Source organism: Paroedura picta, chromosome 3 (assembly GCF_049243985.1).
Source record: "Paroedura picta isolate Pp20150507F chromosome 3, Ppicta_v3.0, whole genome shotgun sequence".
Taxonomy (NCBI): Eukaryota; Metazoa; Chordata; class Lepidosauria; order Squamata; family Gekkonidae; genus Paroedura; species Paroedura picta.
The window spans coordinates 147,387,831-147,406,309 of NC_135371.1; the positions used below are offsets into that span (position 1 = coordinate 147,387,831).

Below are 18,479 nucleotides of genomic sequence, written 5' to 3' on the forward strand. Positions count from 1 at the left end.
TCTTGGGGCTCATACAGATTTGGTTGACAATAGCCAAGGTAATTCCCCAACTTTTTTCCTGCCAAAGTTTGATAGCTGGTGAGATTCAAAATTTTTATCTTGATCCAATCCAAAGTCAAGATGGCCCCAAACCTACCTGGGAGTCTTCTGTCCATAAAAGAAGGACCTCATGCCATAGCAAATGGTTCCTCAGATCCCCGGTCCCGATCTCAGCTGCTCAGAACTCTGGTTTCCTGCTGAGAACCCATGTTGCTGGGCAGGGTTTTTCTCCTCGCTCCTTGCTCTACTCCTTGGCCCTCACTGCCTCTGCCCATAGACCTCTCCAGACCACAAGACCTCAAGATGCAAAGGTAGCATTTCCCTACTCTAAAATGTCCCAGTTTCCTGCCCCCTCCCTTTTATAAGTGAGCTCTCTTGTTGGTGCAGGTATGCATGTGTAATTACTGAGGATATTAGTTCTCAGGTGCCTATTGCATGCTCTTGACATTTGTATTCCTTTTTATTTTGTTTTGTATGCAACAAGGCTATTTTTCGTGTCTACGGTCACATTCGCCACTTCATAATTTTATTTTGGGGTGCCACCACTGAAATCCACCCTGATTTACAGAGGCTACAAGATCTTGCATTATCCCAGAACCTTTTAAAAGCTCTTTTCCCCTTCCCTGGGTCCAGTTTGGGTAACAATCTAAAACAAGTTTTTTTTTTTAAAATTCTAACAATCTAACAAAGCCTGGATGTATATGTCAAACACAAAGAGTTTAGACAACAGTGGAATGTTGTTGAAGATGTATACATGAGCTACATAAAGACAGCTTGATCATTTCAAGTGAGATGCTGTGCAAGATGAGAGCAGTTAGGGATATTTAAGCTAGCTGCAGGGATTTGATGGCCAAAAGGGGCTGGACTATAACCAGAGTTTACTCCCCCACCCAACGGGTTCTTGGGTTCAAACTTGCTTTAGAGCCATCTCCTAATTCCTAATTCCAGAAAAACAAGTGCTAGTTGATGTTCCTCAGATCTGAAGGACTGCATGAAGTTTTACTAAGTTGTCAGATGTGAGCATGTAATTGTGGGGAAAACAATCATTAGCTAATGCATTTCGGTAGGACGGTTTTAGTTTTAAAAAGAAAGGGAAAGGTGGTAGCCCCAGGGGGCATCAGCTGTAGTTCACATGAGTTTGACATCCCACCCTTCTGGACTAGCAGCAACTCCATTACACATTTAATACCCAAGAATTAGGGAGTGCCAGTTAAAGCATACCCCTGAAAGGACAGGCCAGACAAAGGCCAGGGGATTCAAACCCTCATCCTCATGTTCACAGAAGCAGCTATCCTTACTAATTGGGCCATAGTTCTTGAATCTTTTCTTTTAATTCATATGTCTACTCAAGCCTTCATCTCTGTAAAAACGATTAAGGCACAAAAAGAGCTATGCTCCATGTGCCACAAGCTATAATTTGAGTGCTTATTTTGTGATTGTGCAAGATAATTCAGGCCAAGGAAGGTCCATTTCCCTGTGCCAATCCCCCTCGAGTGAGAGTTAGTTCCTTTGTTCCATCTCCACTCTAGCAGTATTGATGCACCATTCCCTGAGGTCTTGAAGCCAGCTGCCACGTCTGCTGATAGGATAACAGATGCACAAATGTGGAATCAGGACAGGAGGTGTGGCTAAGAGAATCAAGTGATGGGTATCACTTACAGCATCAGGAGCAATGGACAGACAGCACACTGGTTTGGAGGTGGCAAGGTCACACGCACAGGCAAGTCTGGGTTGGGAGGAAAAGAGGAACACAAAAAACTGTGATTATGGAGAGGTTACAACAAATGAAAGGAAACAAACTCAACCCAAAATTGTCCAATTTGTGTCCTTGTATGTGCCAGGAAGGCTATAAAGCCTAAACCTAAAGACTGTATTCAGAAGAGAGATTCCAGCATTATTCAAAGCTGTGTCCTGTGAAAGCCAAAGGATGTACCATGCATGCCTTGTCAGGAAGGACTTGTACCTTGTTTATAAAAGTTTTTTTTGCTCGCAAAATGTCTACCCCTGGAGAATGATTTCTTTGCCTTTTCTAAAATATCCAATAGACCTGACTGTATTTGGTCTGATAAGGTAGAAGAATTAAATGATGGAATACAAACATTTATACAAAGAATTTGACCAATTTGCTTACTTGAAATGTGAATCACCTGAATATATTTTTATTCAGCCTGGCTGAGTGGATGGAATAAACCCTCCACTCCTAATGATCCCCCGGGGAGGGCGGTAAATAAATAAATAAATAAACAAATAAACAAACAAACAAACAAACAAACAAACAAACAAACAAATAATGATAGAAATGTCAAAAGCTCACTGCTAGCTCGCCCAAATGCATTTGTTTTAATGGCTGGAGAAACAAATGGATGATATCCCTGTAAGTATGGAGGTGTTGGGTCAGTGCACTAGGTTTCCTGAAGAAAGTAATATGGAAGCTCTTACGGAAAGTGACAAAATCATATCCACCAACTTAGAATGTATTCTATGACTGTCTTTTTCTAATTTAAAAAAATTGCTTTTAAAGTTGTTGCAGCTTATTTATTGTTGGATGTTAAGTCCAGTGACTATAACACTAAATAAATTATTGTTATCACTTCTCTGTCTTGCATTGCTGAAGTCATCTCAGCTTTTCAACAATTTCAGCCTTCTTGCTGTCACCAAGCTGTGACACAGACCTAGGATTCAGCCTGGGACAGGGTTTCTGTGCCTTTGATAGCATCACAGGATGAAGAATCTCAGTCGTTTTCCCACGTATCAGCTCCTTGATGGGAGAAACAGCACCTAACATTCTCCCCGATTAAAAGTTGCTGCCCTCTTTTAACTAGGGAAACCTGTGCAGCTTCCACACAGAGATGATTCTCCATGCAGCTTTCGCAACTGCTATGAATGCAATGAATGGAAACAGAGCAGCCACACGGAAGGGCCTGTCATTTCTTCTCCTACTACAAGAGCCTCTACTCTACTCTACTCTACTCCAAGAACCAGTAATAACAATCAATTGCAACAATGCACTAGTTCCCAGCTTTCATTTTCTAAAAAGTCTTTAGCCTTTTTAGTCACAGAGTTATAATGAGAAACATGCAGCCACTATCTTCCCCCATATAACTATGTAACCAAAAGGGCTACAGACTTCCTTTAAAAAAAAGTTGAGAATTAAATAGCAATGTTCAATTTTTTTAAAGGCTTGAAAGGATCCTTTCATTGGAATTGGGGTCAATAAGTGCTGAGTGAAAGGGGCCATATGGACAGGATCTGGAAAAGAAAACACCTTCCCATGCAAGTGGCATCTAAAGCAGCTTTGACTGTGACGTTTTCAGAAAGATCACAGAAAACATAGAAGCAGACCAAATAGAAGATGTCAGATCACGTGGATGCTCATGCAAAAAGCCATGGCAGAGCAAAACCTCTGTGTGGAAACAGCCTTGACCAACACATGCAGAGCAGAACTTCAGGCCTGAAGATTCTTGGCCTGGTTTAGATTGCACAAAACAGAACCCCTCCTGTTCAGCCACAATTTAAACCAAATCCCCATGGCTCTAAACTCCACCAGAAACACCTCCTCAACCATACCAAGCCAGGCTCTTCCTATCCAGCTAAGGTCAGCAGGCTGTGTGTGTGTGTGTGGGGGGGGGGGGGCACAATTGCATACTTACCATAACTTGCCAAGCGGAGGGTCCGGAATTGTACTAGGGGTGTCTCCTTATGCATAAGGCTGTCTTGCAAGAGTTGGTTCTCTTCTAGGAGAAGAAAGTCTTGGGGTGGGGTAAAAATGAAACAGACATCAACTGGATATAAATGGTTAGAAAAGCCTCCCACTCACCCTCTAAAGCTACTTGTGGATGTTGGTCTTTAAAAGCCAGTGCTTCTCTATACAATCATATTAATTCTCTAGGCTAGGCTTAACAGTGACTCCTAACACTGCGACCTATTTTTATTGAAACATAAAGAATACTGCGTATGTTTTTATGTTGTACAAGATCCTCCCTCAGCTTGAAGGTCTAAAAAATTCCCTTCTCTTTACTTTTTCTTTTTAAAATTCCTTTTTAAAAGGTTTTTTATTGCTGCAAAATTTAACATCTTCAGCAATGAAAAAACAAGTTTTAAAAAAAGATTTTTTAAGCGGAAGGAATAAAATAATTATTTCTGGGAGTGGTTATAAATCACATGCAGATTTTATGTACAGATCCCGTTGCCATCCTAGGATTCTGCTTAACACCCTTTAAGAGAAGATCTCTAGATCAAATCCACAGAAGTAGAGAAGGACTGGACCCTTAATTTTATTTTATTAACCACCTTTCTTCCTTACAGAGCTCAAGGCAGCTCACAAAATTAATAAAATACATACAGTAGATTACTGGGGATTGGGGAGTGGAGGGATGACATAAAAACAAAATGAAATGATCCCGTGAGAATCTGCTCATCTCTAATAAAATTATCTACCCCTTATGTCTCATACTTACCATGTGGGTTAGCTGTACAATGAAGAGAGACCTGAGGGATTCCAGGCCCTGTAGAGGAAAGGAAATGCACATCTAACCTATGCTGGATGGAACTGCATAAGCCATTACACACAACTGTATGCAGACAGGATTTAGTGGGTGCAATTTACAGCTTTCTTGCTTTAAGCCCCCAGCACTCCGCCATTGGGTTGTGAGCCTTAGGAGGACTGGGATCTACCTTTTTTCAAACATGAACTTGTTTATAGCACCAGTAAGCCTACACATATCTTAAAAAATACCCCATTTTCAGGCTTCCCTAATAAGGTACTGAGGATGCAACAAATTCCAGCTCCCTAGCTGCTGCAGCAGTACCTTAAGACTCTATGAGTGAGTGAGTGAATCTCACGTTATAGAAAGAATGTATGTGCCTATTTGTTTGGAAACATGAGTGGGTATTCTTGTAGACACTCACCCTTGCAGAACAGTACAAAATGCCCCAGTCCAGGGCTGAAAGAGACGTCTACGAAGGAGCAGCCCAGTCGCAGGCCACAGGTCACACAGGTGCGGCTGAAGGAGCCAACCAGGTCCATGCTATTCAGAAAAAAGAAGAGAGGAAAATGCTAAGGCTCTCTCTTGCTCCGAGACCCTTGGTGCACACTGCTCCTGAAGATGGAGGCTTTCTTAGCATAATCTCCTTACTACCAATGCTTAAAAAGACAGAGTTGTCCAGAGACTAGAGCTGGGATTCCCAGCCAGGATTCCCCTGGGGGTCTGCAGGAGCTCTGGAAGGGGTCTACGGCCTTTCCCTCCTGCCTTAATGGACTCAGCCATAAGTCCTCTTGTGTTTTCTGCACCTGGGACTCCTGATTTAAACTGCCTCCTGCCTCTCCTCCCCTCAGTCCTCCTTTAGCCTGCCTGTTAACACAGGCGGTGATGTCACTTCCAGTGACATGGCACTTTGGGGGGCGTGGCGGGGAAGCATGGCCAGCTGACATCATTTCCGGGGCTTCTTGAAGCCTGAAAAATAATTCCAAGGGTTTCTCCATGGTCAAAAGGTTGAAGTATCAAGTTTTGAAGTAGGAAACATGTAAGCTCTGACCAGACACACTCTCAGGATGATTATGAGGTTAAAATGCAGAATATGCAATTGTTACCAAAAGCTACAAAGAAGCAATGCATCCTCCTCCTTCATGAAAATATGAACTAGGATGAAAGTGGGGGTGAACTCTATGACATCACATCCCTGTTAAGCTCTCTCTCCTGCCCAAGCTCCACTGCCCCCAAACATCCTGGAACATCCCAGTCTGTAGCTGGTAACCCTATACCTTAACATGTTTACATGAAATGTGGGATTAAATGGGTAGAATGTGTATGTGAACTGATTTAATATTTGAAATATACCATATAAAAAAGTTCAAACATTATTATTTTGATTAAATGACTCACTGTGGTAAGAATGTACTTCATTTGATGCAGGCCAGATTACTCACCTGTACAAGTGTCTAGTGGAGGGACCATCTTCAGCACTCAGGAAATACCTAAGAATCAGGAAAGATTCGATTAGATATGCTTACGCATGCACCCACACACTCACACACGCATGCGCACACACACACTAGTTACTGCCTTGAGGAACTGCTACAAACCAGGCTCCTATGAAACTGCCTAATGTCAGCCTGCCAGTCCGCTGTTCATTGTGGTCTCCTCTTACAGGCAGCAGTTCTCCAGGGCCTCAGGCAGATCTGGGGGGTTCCTGGTGATGCCAGGGACTGAAACTATGACCTTCTGCATGCAAAGCACAGGCTCTGCTGCCAAGCCCTGAACCCTCCCTCTCGTGGTTTCAGGGACTCACAGCTGCTTGTTGTGCTCCTGGTATGCCAGGATCCTGATCACATCCCAGTCTCCAGAGGTCAGGTGGTGCACACTGCTGTCCTTGCGGTTAGGCTGGCAAGAGAGAACAATGAAATGTGGAGAGACTCACGCATTTTCCCCATGTGCTGTTACTTAAAAAACCAAACATGTATGTGCCTGCCATGCAGAACCAAAGCAGGCTTTCACTGTCTCGTCTCCATGTTAGGAAAAGCTTCATCTTAACTTTACATTTACATGATGATTCCTTATACATAAAGTCAAATAAACAAGTAGCTAAAAGAAATGCCTGTATGTCAAGCTGCTCTTCAATGTTGTCAAGCCCCTGTCGAGTTTCCAACAAGCAGTTCTATTGTGTATTATTATTATTATTATTATTATTATTATTATTATTATTATTATTATTATTATTATTATTATTATTATTATTATTAACAAGAAATCTCTTTATTGCAGAAAAGGGGTGAACAGAAGCAAGGGTTTTCTTGCTGAAACTGACAAATGAAACTACAAGCATGCTTTTATGCATCCCTTACAATCTCTCCCCCCAATTCAAATGTTGCCACGTTCACCATTGTGCCATTTCCCAGGCCACTTTTCCAGGCCTACATTTCCTAGCAAATGCCTGGGGGGGTCGATTCCTTTTAGCTCTTAGAATCCCTGAATACTGACTACTGTATGATCTTTCAACATTCCAGTTTGTCTGGAAAACATTTATTTAGTTAATTATACCCAGTTTTTTCTTCCCAGTGGGGACCTAAGTGGTTTACATAATTTCCTCCTCCTTCCATTTTTATCCTCACAATAAGAAACCTGTGACATAGGTTAGGTCAAGAGTGATTGGCCCAAGGTTACCCAACAAGCTTCCATGACAGGGTCTCTCAGATCCTAGTCTGACATTCCAGACACTATACCACACTGGTTTCTTCATCCAATCCTTTTGGCTCAAAACCCATATATATTCAGCTACAGTTCATGCTGATCACAATCTTGTTGAGAACACCAAAAGGTTTCCATGTGTTTTCTTTCCTGGCGGAGTTTCTGTGCATTTAACTTATGATAGGCATCTTAGCATATCCACGCCATAAAATATTTTGCCATTTAAATTTCTGTTTGCAGTTCTGATCTGCAAGGAACATGAGCCTTGTTACCAAACAAGGAACAAGCCAAGAGCTGTGGCAGGAGTTCCGTGGAGGGAGTCAGGTTGCCAACTAATTCTTTAACAATCTGGAAATGCAACTCAGTGCCACTAGCAGCTTCATCTGCATATCGTGCACATAAAGTGCCATCAAGTCATTGCCGACTTATGGTGACCTCATAGAGTTTTCAAGGTAGAAGTGGTAGAGGTGATTGGCCATTGACTTCCTCTGCATGGCATATTACACCTTTTTCAAAGACAGAGGAGCAAGCAAGGCTGGGCTTCTTTCTGGACAGATAGCAACCCTAGTGGGGAAATGTAATTTAAAACATCTCATGGCCCATTGCATGTGCTGGGAGGCTTAGGTTGGACCACAGGGAACTGACCTGCCAGGTGTGTTCTTCTCCAGATTAATATTTTATCTTTAAAAAAAGTGGACTACTAGATCAACCAGCTGGCTAATGTTTACCTGTGTAGAAAGCATGGTGATGTGATAGAATTCTCCTCGGGTCCCCTGCTTCACCGGCACTGGCAGAAAGAGAGTTTCGGCATCTTCAGAAAAGACTGGCATCCCCTGCTGTTGTAAGAACAAGGCTTGGATGCATTACAGGATAATCCAGTTTATGGGAGGGAGGTGGGTGGGATTTACACTGCCTCACACCATGTATCAAGCTGCCTTAGAAGTCAGGCCCTTGGTTTTTCAAATTGGGGTAGAGCACTTTCATGGGCTGAAGACTACAGGGGTAGAGAATATGTAAGTAAAAGGACTCAAAAGTTTTATTTGTTTAATGTAAGTGAAAAATTCTAGGGAGCAACCTGGAACATCCTTGAGGGGCGGGGTTTTTCCCTCTATTCTCTCCAACCCCAAAGTCTGGCCAAGTGCAAAAGTGCATTTGGCATCTGATAGACTCCAGCATCTAGTTTCTAGTCTGTATGGCCAGAGGGATCATTTTGAACACAAGCTAGCAAACTCTGAACAGTAGGCAGTATTTCACTAGTTTTTCCTTCTACACAGCTACCCAAAGTGTAATAGACTGTAGAATAGCCAAGCATATAAATTTGCATCCTTGAATTGAGGCACAGACTTTAATGTTTTAGTGGTGTAATGTATATTGTACACCACCCTGAGCCACATGGAAGGGCGGCATATTGATGATGATGATGATGATGATGATGATGATGATGATGATGATGATGATGAACTGCTTTCCAAGACTGGCTCAGGGCAGTGTACATATATAGCTAGAAATACAGTTAAAAACAATAAAACATGAAACATTAATCATTCATTAACCATTAACCATTGAAACTAAGGGGTTAATCAATGTTCAGTCAGTGGAAGGTTAGGTGGGTTCTTGAGCAGGGAGGCCAGAATCCTCATGGTGTTATTTCCTCGGATCTAGGATGTTTGTGTGCTCCCTCTAATGTCTGTGCAAAATTCAAATGTTATGTTCATCAGGGAGCTGGTGCATCCAGTCTTGGCTTTGCCTAGTGTACCCTTATAATATGCACATTTGCAAGTATGTGACAACTGCAACTGTGTTTTGCACTTCAAAGTGTATGCCAAAGCATTGTGGCCACATATTCTAATACCAGAAAGTTTCTTGTCCCTCTAGGACAGTGGTCCCCAACCTGCGGTCCGCGGCCCGGTGCTGGGCCGCAAAGGCCAGGGCACCGGGCCGTAGTTCCCTCCCCCCCCCCGCAGTAAAAAAACTTCCCGGGCCGCAAGCTTGCGGCCCGGGAAGCTTCTTACTTTGGGAGGGGGGGGAGAGGGAATAAGGGCCGCGCCACGCATCGCGCATGTGCGGCCTGGCCGCGCATGCACACATGCGCGCTGCGTGGCTGAAATCGTGCATGCACGGCACTTGCGCACATGCGCAAAATTGCAGCGCATGTGCGATTTCGGCTGCGCAGCCGCATGTGTGCATGCGCGGCCCAGCCGCACATGCATGATGCGCGGGCGCAGCCATGCATGCGCGTGCGTGGCTGTCGCCCTGCCGGTCCCCAGCCAAAAAAAGTTTGGGGACCACTGCTCTAGGATATCAGCACACAGCTGGCCTGGACTGCCGACAGTAATAAAGCAAGAGGATATCAAGTCTGTTACCTGCATGTCCACCCAAGCATCTGAGATCACTTTGTATTTCTAAAAGAAACAAACAAGGTTGTTAGCAGAATCTCTGGTTCAAACTATGCATCACATTTTAAAAAATCGCACTCTTGCATCCTGTGCTCAGCTCTGGAGGATAGACATTAAAGCATTAAAATGAATCACAGCCCATGTCTTCACAGTTAGACATGCTCTAAAAGAGAAGAAAACATCCACCCAATCTTTGCTCAGACCTGTGAAAACAGCTTGGCCAATGTGGCTCTTTTCTCTTTGCATTGGTTGTTCCCACACTTCTTTCAAGTATTCTTTAAGTGGAATTCAATTGGAATTGCAACTGGATTCCACACAGCAGTTAATATAACTGAGCCTCCGGGGAGGGTGCTATATAAACAAACAAACAAACAACAGTATATTCTACCTAAAAGCTAGCCATTTTCTTCTCCTTGCTCAGCTAAGGCCCTGCATCTTTCCCTTTAAATTGCCTTTCTTCCCTCTTCCCCTGCTTCTTCCTGCCTAATTACTTCCTGTTTACTCCTGCAATATACCCTTAATCAGTTTCTTCTACTAAGTCATTAAAGGCAGATTTTCAACCATGTAGGAGCCCCTGAAATAATTTTTCAGGCTTTGAGGAGACCCAGAAGTGATGTCATCTGGCCACACTCCCAGAAGCCACATCACCATAAGGAAGGATCAAGAACTGAATAGAGGAGGGACAGGAGGAGGTTTAGGTGAAGTAGACATGCAGGCGCATAAACCACGAGAGAACTCACTCACGCTCAGGAGGGGGAGGGATGGAAGTGGCCAGCTCCCTACCTAGTGACTGAGTTCATTAACGTAGGAGAGGAAAGATTGCAGACCCCCCCCTCCAGAGCTCCTGTGGACTCCTGGGGGTCGATGGACCCCTTGTTGGGAATCTCTGCATTAAGGCTTTGATTGGTACCTTTTCTCTTTTCAGCTAAACTTTGTGATCAGTAAAAAAAAAAATTAATTCCCATGATCACAACTTTTGAACTAATTGCTCAGTTGTTCAAGTATGATTGTAAAAATTCTCCTCTATTGTATATTAAGTAAAATTATTGCCATAAACCATGAGAGAAAAACAACACAGACAACTTTCACACCACAGCATAAAAACCCATCCTGCAAGAGACACAAGAGTGAGCAGGAAAAGCATCCGCACCCTCCTGCAGCTGCACCCCTGCTCAGTTGTACTTGACCAAGAGGAAAGCCCCAAGAACACCATGAATCATACATGGAATGAGCATGGTGTCACTGTCGGTGCTCCCATTTCATGTGTGTGTGGCTTCTATTCAATGGAAGGGGAAAATCCCTGTAAGGAGACAGCTACTGACATTGGAAGAATACAACTGTTTGACAGCATCATCAGTTCTCTAATACTGTCTATTCCAGGCTTAGACACTTGGTGTGGAGTCTCTCTCCTTGGTACCTTGCCACCAAGCTCAGCCACAAGGCCCTCTGCTTACCTCTGCGCAGGCCCCTGTGGTGGCCTCACACAAGCTTAACACGGACATATTCTGCGGCCTGTTTAACCATCGCACAGCCAGCCGGGATTGTGCCACCCATTTTACCATGGTGATGTAGTACTCCCTGGGGAAGGACAGAAGAAAAACCTTTGAGTGTGGAGGATCAGGAAGCCATCCAGACAGCCCTAATGCCCACTTTAGCCCTTGCCCAAGCCATTAAAGCTGCAGCAGCAGTTCTTCCAAGCCCTGTTCTGTATTGTATCATTCCTCTCTGTGCCAAGTGAGAAGCTATTTCTGATTTGGCAGAATCCTCCTGGAACAAAATAAAATAACACCCTCAAATCCCTTACAGTCATAGTGCGGGACTATCCCCAGCCAACGTACTGGAGGGTGGAGGGCCAGAGTTGTATAAAATAAGCTTTGAACCTGGCTAGTGTTCCTTCTGGCATTAAATCAGAAATGGGCTCTAAAGAAAGTTCCTGTGACATGCTCTCACCTTGCACTGCCAGGTTATTCATCCTGGGCTCTGGGCCTATCACACGGAGGTCACTGGACAGGGAATCTGGCCCCTTGGCAATTTCCCTTCCAAACTGAAAAAAAACATGACAACTCCCTGCAGCAACATGTTCCAGGAAGAACCAGCGCAAGAGCCCATTTAAGCCTGCAACTTATTTCTTTTTCACTGTGCTTTGGTCCACAGTGGGCATCAGTTCTCAACTGATGCAACTCAGCCTTCAAGAAGCTCAGGGTGACCTCTGCTCATGAAGGGCCGTTGGGAGATTCTAAATCAGCTTTTTTGGTTGTAGTCTTAGTATTTCAAATTTCTTCCTGAAGGAGGGCTGTCAGTGTATCAGCCTGCAGGCATTTATGAAGTTTTGCAAGACATTTTTAATGTCATGCTGCCAAATCCCTGTTTATTATTTCTTAATCCGCAAATTTAAAAAGCACATATCTTCAAAGACATCAAGTTTTAATGAGTTCTCTGGACCACTGCACTGCTTCTTAGACTTGGGGCAGCAAAACATTACAGTTGGTCAACACTAATAGCTCCCCTTCTACAAACCTGCCCTGGAAGGATTCGGGAGGAAGGAACTCCAGGAGACCAAGCAGCCCAGACAGATTCACTACTAAAAGTCGAACTGACGGAATACGCTGGCCAGCCTAAGAGGAAGGGGTAGGGGAAACATGGGGCAGAGGGAAATTAAGGACACATTATGCTTAACAGTATCAAATAATAAGGGATATCTCTGAATTGCAAATTCTATCACTACACATTTCTTGAGGGTTCTACCACATAGTGAGAAAAACTCAATGATTACAGTGGACAGAAGCAAGGAATCTTAGAGAGACTGTTCTCTCTCCAGAGTCAGGGAAGCTCTGATTTTGGTTCTGCTGCACTGAATGTTGCAAAGCGAGGTCTGGGAGAATCTTGGTATGAACAGATACTAGACTTCCAGGATCAGGTAATGAGGAGGGACAAGCTCTAAGGCGCTCAGTCTAATAACTGGCTCTACAAATATTTTGTATTTATTTTATCTGGAAAAAAATATGCTACCTCTCTGGCAACTTGACTCAATGAGGCATAAAATTAAGACAATAAAACAAAAACATTACCAAAAAAAGCCATTGTCATCAAAACATCCAGATCCTAGCAACATAAACACATTGAGAAATCTAAAATGCTGAAGGTAAAATGATCCCCAGGAGGTAAAAGCCTTAGTTAAAAGCCTGGGTAAACAAATGTTTAAGCCAGCACCTACAAGCTGCACTGGAGAGGGCATTTGAAAGATGAAGTGCCAGTTCTGGGGAGTGGGGGGGGGGGGAGAAACCTGTCTCTGGTGAAAGATGCAAGAAAAAAATGCAAGACTGAAACATGGAGAAAATTAAGCAAGATACTTTTTGGATGCTGTAAGAACTGCACATAAATGTCCTTATGATGACTATTTCCTTCTCTTTTTGCATGGAAACGGCACTCACCTTTGGGTAGGGATAGTGTTGACTGCCTGGGTAATTTCCTCCTAGATACTGGGGCAGTTCCATTCTGGGCACCAGGGAATTGTTGATGGTAAGATAGGCTAGCTGCAAGCCATCCGGTGAACACCAGTGAGCATTACTTGCCTGCAGGATCTCCTCTTAGGAGCAAGGGACACCAGACATGAGTACCAGATATAAAGCCTAGCTGCTCTAGTCCCCACACCAATCTGAGCTAGATACTCAGGACTCACATAGGGAATGCCCAAGGAAACCACCACATTCTCAGAAAAGTTGTGCATCTCTCAGACTCTTATCCAGAACTAAGTTAATTTTAGAGTGCATCCAGAAAGCTGTCTAGTCCCTCCATGGTGTTTATCAACCATTTGAGTTCTGTCCCATCTTTGAAACTGAAGGAAACCCTGGTTAATCAACCATGCACAGGTACTACTGTGTGAAAGGAAAATAATAGGAACCAAGATAAAGTTCCTTTGCTCAGAGTAAGAACCTTCCACCATAACTGCCTGTACAAATGAAATGGGATATCATTCCCAGTCCCACTGTCCAAGAAGTCCATTGTAATTATAGTGGCCTCAGGGTCTCTAGCAACTTCAGCAATGCTTTGCTTTCCAGTTTTTTTCACCTTCATACAGCCAATCAGAAATCCCATTGAAAATAACTCCTTGGCGTCCAGATGAAGTGATACGCTTGGCCCGACTGGAGACATCAGCTTGATAGTAAATGTTATTATCCAGGATAAACACCTGGGAATGGAAGGAATCAGTAAAGTGAATCTGTGTTTTATACTAACTGTATCCCTATGAAGGTATTATTAGTATTAGTATTAGTATTAGTATTTGCAAAGTGAATGGATAGCCCATCCAGAGATTCTCTTTGTCACAAAAATCAGGAATAGGGATTCTTTAGACTTTGTTTTATTTTATTTGTGTGTGTATTTTTGTGTTTATATTTTATGCTGTTTTTTAATATTTGAAATATTGCAATGTTTGGCAACTTGGAGACCCTGAGTTGGATGGAAAGGTTGAATAGAAATGTTTTAAATAAATAATCAGAGGTTAATGTGTAGAAATGGACAGCTGAACCCTTCTGAAGCATGGAGGTAAGTAATAAGAACCCAAAAAAGGTTAAAGAGATAAATTGTGGCCTATTATTATACATTAATTAATATGTAGATAATTTAAAAGGTTAAAATACATGAAGATACATGTATTTATTTACAAAAAAAGTTAAATGACCTCAAAACTAGCCTCACATTCAAAATCAATTATTAAAATCTTAAAAGGACCAAAAGACCTGGGCCAAATGCTTTCAGGCATACATATATAAGCATACATAGATTGCAAATAAATTGGGTCATATAATAAATAAATATAATAATATAATAAATATTGTCAAATAATGAAAAAGATGCAGAAGATATTGTAATCTTATATAATGTATCTCAGGGCTAGGATGAAATTTCAGAGGCCTCTCCACTTGCCTCCCAAATTTCTTTATGCTACCCTGGCAATTTCATCACATAGAATCCCCTGCACAATGCAAGAACTCACAACTACCTGCCCACCCACAGTGACGCCCAAGTGCTCTCCCCACCAAAAATCTCCAGCATACAGCATGGCCTGGTGGAAATTCATCTAGCATCCCTCATCCATTGGTTTAAGGGCTGCACACCGCCCCACCTTATCCTCCAGATACAAATTACTTAAGGAACATACCAGAGTCCCTTTGTGTGACTCTCTCTTCTGGATATCATACATCCAGAGTGCTGGTTGCTTTCACTGTTTCTTCTGGAATTCTATACATCACAAAGGTAGATATAGTCTTTCTCCCCTAATTATATCCTCTATAGCAGTGGTCCCCAATCTTTTTACCACTGTGGACCACTCAATGCTTGACAATTTTACTGAGGCCCGGGGGGAGGGAGTAGTCTTTTGCCGAGGGACATCACCAACGCCTTAGCCCCAGCTCCATTTGCTTTCCTGCCGGCGCCCCTGACTTCCCGCTGACCACTAGGGGGCGCTGCCAGCAACAGCTGCGCAGTGCCATACCGAAGGCCGCCGGAGAGCACCAAAGGTGAGCCGCTGGAAGAGTGGCAGGGCAGCCCCCAAGGCAGCAGTTGGGGAGGAGGACAAGGAGGAGCCATGGCCAGGCACTAACTGAGCCACAGACCAGTCCCTGGACCTGGGGTTGGGGACCACTGCTCTATAGCACCATCTCACCTCTGCTTTTACTTTGTGTATATGTGTTTAGGTTAAACTGCACACAACAGCCTATCACCTTATGCCCCCCCCACAGGGTCCTTCGCTCTGCAAGTAATAATCTGTTGGTGGTTCTCAGCCCAAGGGAGGTGCACTGAACCTCGACCAGGGCAAAGGACTTTTCGGTCCAGCCCCCGACCTGGTGGAATGAGGTCCCAGAAGAGCTAAGGGACCTGCAGGAGCTTTCTCAGTTTCACAGGACAACCAGGTATTTGGTTGAGGCCAGAGCAATTAAGAACTATGGGCCCTCCTTGTCATAGCTATAACATCAAGCTACCTCCCCATGTATCCCCCTGAGGCACAGGATGTAGCGGGAGTCTGTCGAGTTTGGATAGTGGAAGGGAAGCAGGGGGGTTGGATTTGCTGCCATTGTTATTTTTTTTAAGTGTTGGGAATTTAATATTTCATTGTAAGTATCTTTTAACCCACCACGAGTTGCCAGTCCGGGAATGGAGGGTAATAAATCAAATAATAAACAAACAATGTTAGTTTCATTTTAATTTGTTTTCAATAAAATCATTATTTGTTTTATTTTATTTTCATAGAATCATAGAGTTGGAAGGGGCCATACAGGCCATCTAGTCCAACCCCCTGTTCTACGCAGGATCAGCCCTAAGCATCCTAAAGCATCCTAAATTTTAAATATTTATTTTGTTTTATTTATTTTATTTTAGTGCAAGTTTCTAAGGGTATACGCAGGTGGAGAATTCCATTGTTACCACTCTTGCAAGCTAAATTCCCCAGCTCAATTCTAATTTGGGTAACTTAAGTGGCATACCAGAATCAAATTGGCCTAAAATATTTTTTTTAAGAATTCTCTTAAAATTCCAAATGATCAGTCAGTTGATTCAAACAATTAATGTCTACAGTTTTTTCAGCCTCATACTGAAAGCATACCAGCAACATACCATCCAAGCTGAGAATCCTCTTTTATGTATTAAAACAGAAAAAAAAAGAGTGAGGCAGATCCAAGACTTACCAGCTGGTTATCCTGGGCTCCCCAAGCGGCATATTGCACGTGAGTATTGTCTGCCTTGGGAACATCTAGATGGCTGATTTCTCTAGAAAGGAAAATATTGTGTGATTTCCCTTGCAATGGGGTAACTTTGAGAGCACAGAACGCATAAACCAGGGGTAGTCAAACTGCAGTCCTCCAGATGTCCATGGACTACAATTCCCATGAGCCCCTGCCAGCGATTGCTGGCAGGGGCTCATGAGAATTGTATTCCATGGACATCTGGAGGACTGCAGTTTGACTACCCCTGGCATAAACTGTGTTCTTGTATTCACTATAATGGCAGCTGTCAGTCTTCTAGTCCAAGGGCATGAGATGCTAAATAAGCAATGATGCTCCAATTAACTTTTTGTTCCTACCCATGTTAACAAGAATTTTGTACAATAAGCACATCTATTGCAGTTTTTAAATGTAAATGCTTTATATATTGTTTTGTATGGCACTTTAACTGCTGTCAGTTGCCTCGACACTGCTGCTAGAGATGGGTGACCTAAAAATATAATTAAAAAATAAAATATTTAACTTGCCTAACTTGTACCAGACACAGAGTTTTTGATCAATTGTATAAAGCAGCCATAAACTGATTTATGTGTTCTGCATGAATTATACCTAAATATCAAATTTGAAGGTTTTTGGGTGGAATTTGGATTGGGGCACAGAGGGCCCATTGCCCTAAATATACCTCACTAATACAACAAGGTGATCAGATAAATCAGATCTATGAGTACTGGGAGTTTGTGTTAAGCGTATGTCAAAATTTGGGACTGGGTGGAATGAAGAATAATGGCTGTAACAAATCCATATTTGGTAAGACATAATTCATCCAAAGATCTGAAGGAAGAGGTCAAGAAACCAGGTCACATACCTGTTTTTTGTGTTACAAAATTCAAGTCTAAAGTACTATATTAGAATTAATGTCAAAACAGAGCTTAGATGGTCATGTGATGATTTCATATCCCCCATTAACTATTTTGAATCCCCTTTTAAAACTTTCATCATGTTGCCTCATAGTCTGCACAATTTATTTATTGAGTAAAAAAGGAATTTTTTCTTTACTCAGTAAACGAGCAATGGACTTCACAGACTGTATATACATGGCTTTAAAAGGGGATACAAGACAGACTCATTGAAGATAGGTCCATCAATCACTATTACCCATGGTCGAAGGAATATCCATGTACATAGGCAGCAAACCACTGCACACCAACAGTAGGAGCAGCATCAGGAAAGGGCTGTGGGTCCTCCAGGGAAACTAATTGACTGTCTGAAATAGGATTCGATACTGGATGAAAAAATCCTTCTATGAAAAAAACCTATGAATAGATTTTGTGTAACAGTATTCTTGAATGGGCAGAGCCTCTTGTGGCGCAGAGTGGTAAAGCAGCAGACATGCAGTCTGAAGCTCTGCCCATGAGTCTGGGAGTTCAATCCCAGCAGCTGGCTCAAGGCTGACTCAGCCTTCCATCCTTCCAAGGTCGGTAAAATGAGTACCCAGCTTGCTGCTGGGGGGTAAACGGTAATGACTGGGGAAGGGAATGGCAAACCACCCCGTATTGAGTCTGCCATGAAAACGCTAGAGGGCGTCACCCCAAGGGTCAGACATGACTTGGTGCTTGCACAGGGGATACCTTTTATTCTTGAATGAGAAATTTTGTATTGTGAAAATGAAACAGTAACCTAGTGAAAATTAGGGATGATATATAAAAATGACAATTTTTTTTAATGTAGAAATTATCCACATTTTCTTTTCCAGGCGTACTATTGGTAAAATCATGTCAGGACCATTAAATATAGGAAACATTATAAATTTCAAAAGGCTATGAAGAAAAAAATATATGTTGGAGGAGGACTACAGGATAAGAAAGTTTATCACAGAGAAAGTTTAAGGTAATCCTTCCAGCACATGGCAGCTAAAATCCATGAATACATCTAGCTTGATATGATGGGATGAAGTTTTCTGAGACATATTCAAAAGCAAGGACACATGGCCACTGTGGGCTGAAATGGGAATGGGAACAAGCTCGTTGACAGAGGTGATATAGAACAAAATACACATCCTTTCCATTCAGTCCCCTCATTACTGTTTATATCTATAAAAACTCTACAGAACACTATTGAACAACCACTGACTATATGGATGT

The 18,479-nt window shown here is 42.8% G+C and overlaps 1 protein-coding gene across 3 annotated transcripts in view; it reads right to left on the minus strand.

Moving 5' to 3' along the window:
* Positions 1 to 18,479, minus strand: part of LOC143833124 (inactive dipeptidyl peptidase 10-like) — a 57,867-nt gene that overhangs the window by 14,751 nt on the left and 24,637 nt on the right. For all 3 annotated transcript variants that reach the window (XM_077328567.1, XM_077328566.1, XM_077328568.1), the window contains 13 exons: positions 16,303 to 16,384; positions 13,688 to 13,808; positions 13,051 to 13,205; positions 12,137 to 12,234; positions 11,074 to 11,197; positions 9,587 to 9,625; positions 7,952 to 8,059; positions 6,328 to 6,419; positions 5,966 to 6,013; positions 4,948 to 5,066; positions 4,497 to 4,544; positions 3,690 to 3,788; positions 1,699 to 1,765 (listed from right to left, as the gene is read on the minus strand). In XM_077328567.1, the coding sequence (XP_077184682.1) occupies positions 1,699 to 1,765; positions 3,690 to 3,788; positions 4,497 to 4,544; positions 4,948 to 5,066; positions 5,966 to 6,013; positions 6,328 to 6,419; positions 7,952 to 8,059; positions 9,587 to 9,625; positions 11,074 to 11,197; positions 12,137 to 12,234; positions 13,051 to 13,205; positions 13,688 to 13,808; positions 16,303 to 16,384 (1,200 nt within the window). The remainder of the gene's footprint in view (positions 1 to 1,698; positions 1,766 to 3,689; positions 3,789 to 4,496; positions 4,545 to 4,947; positions 5,067 to 5,965; positions 6,014 to 6,327; positions 6,420 to 7,951; positions 8,060 to 9,586; positions 9,626 to 11,073; positions 11,198 to 12,136; positions 12,235 to 13,050; positions 13,206 to 13,687; positions 13,809 to 16,302; positions 16,385 to 18,479) is intronic.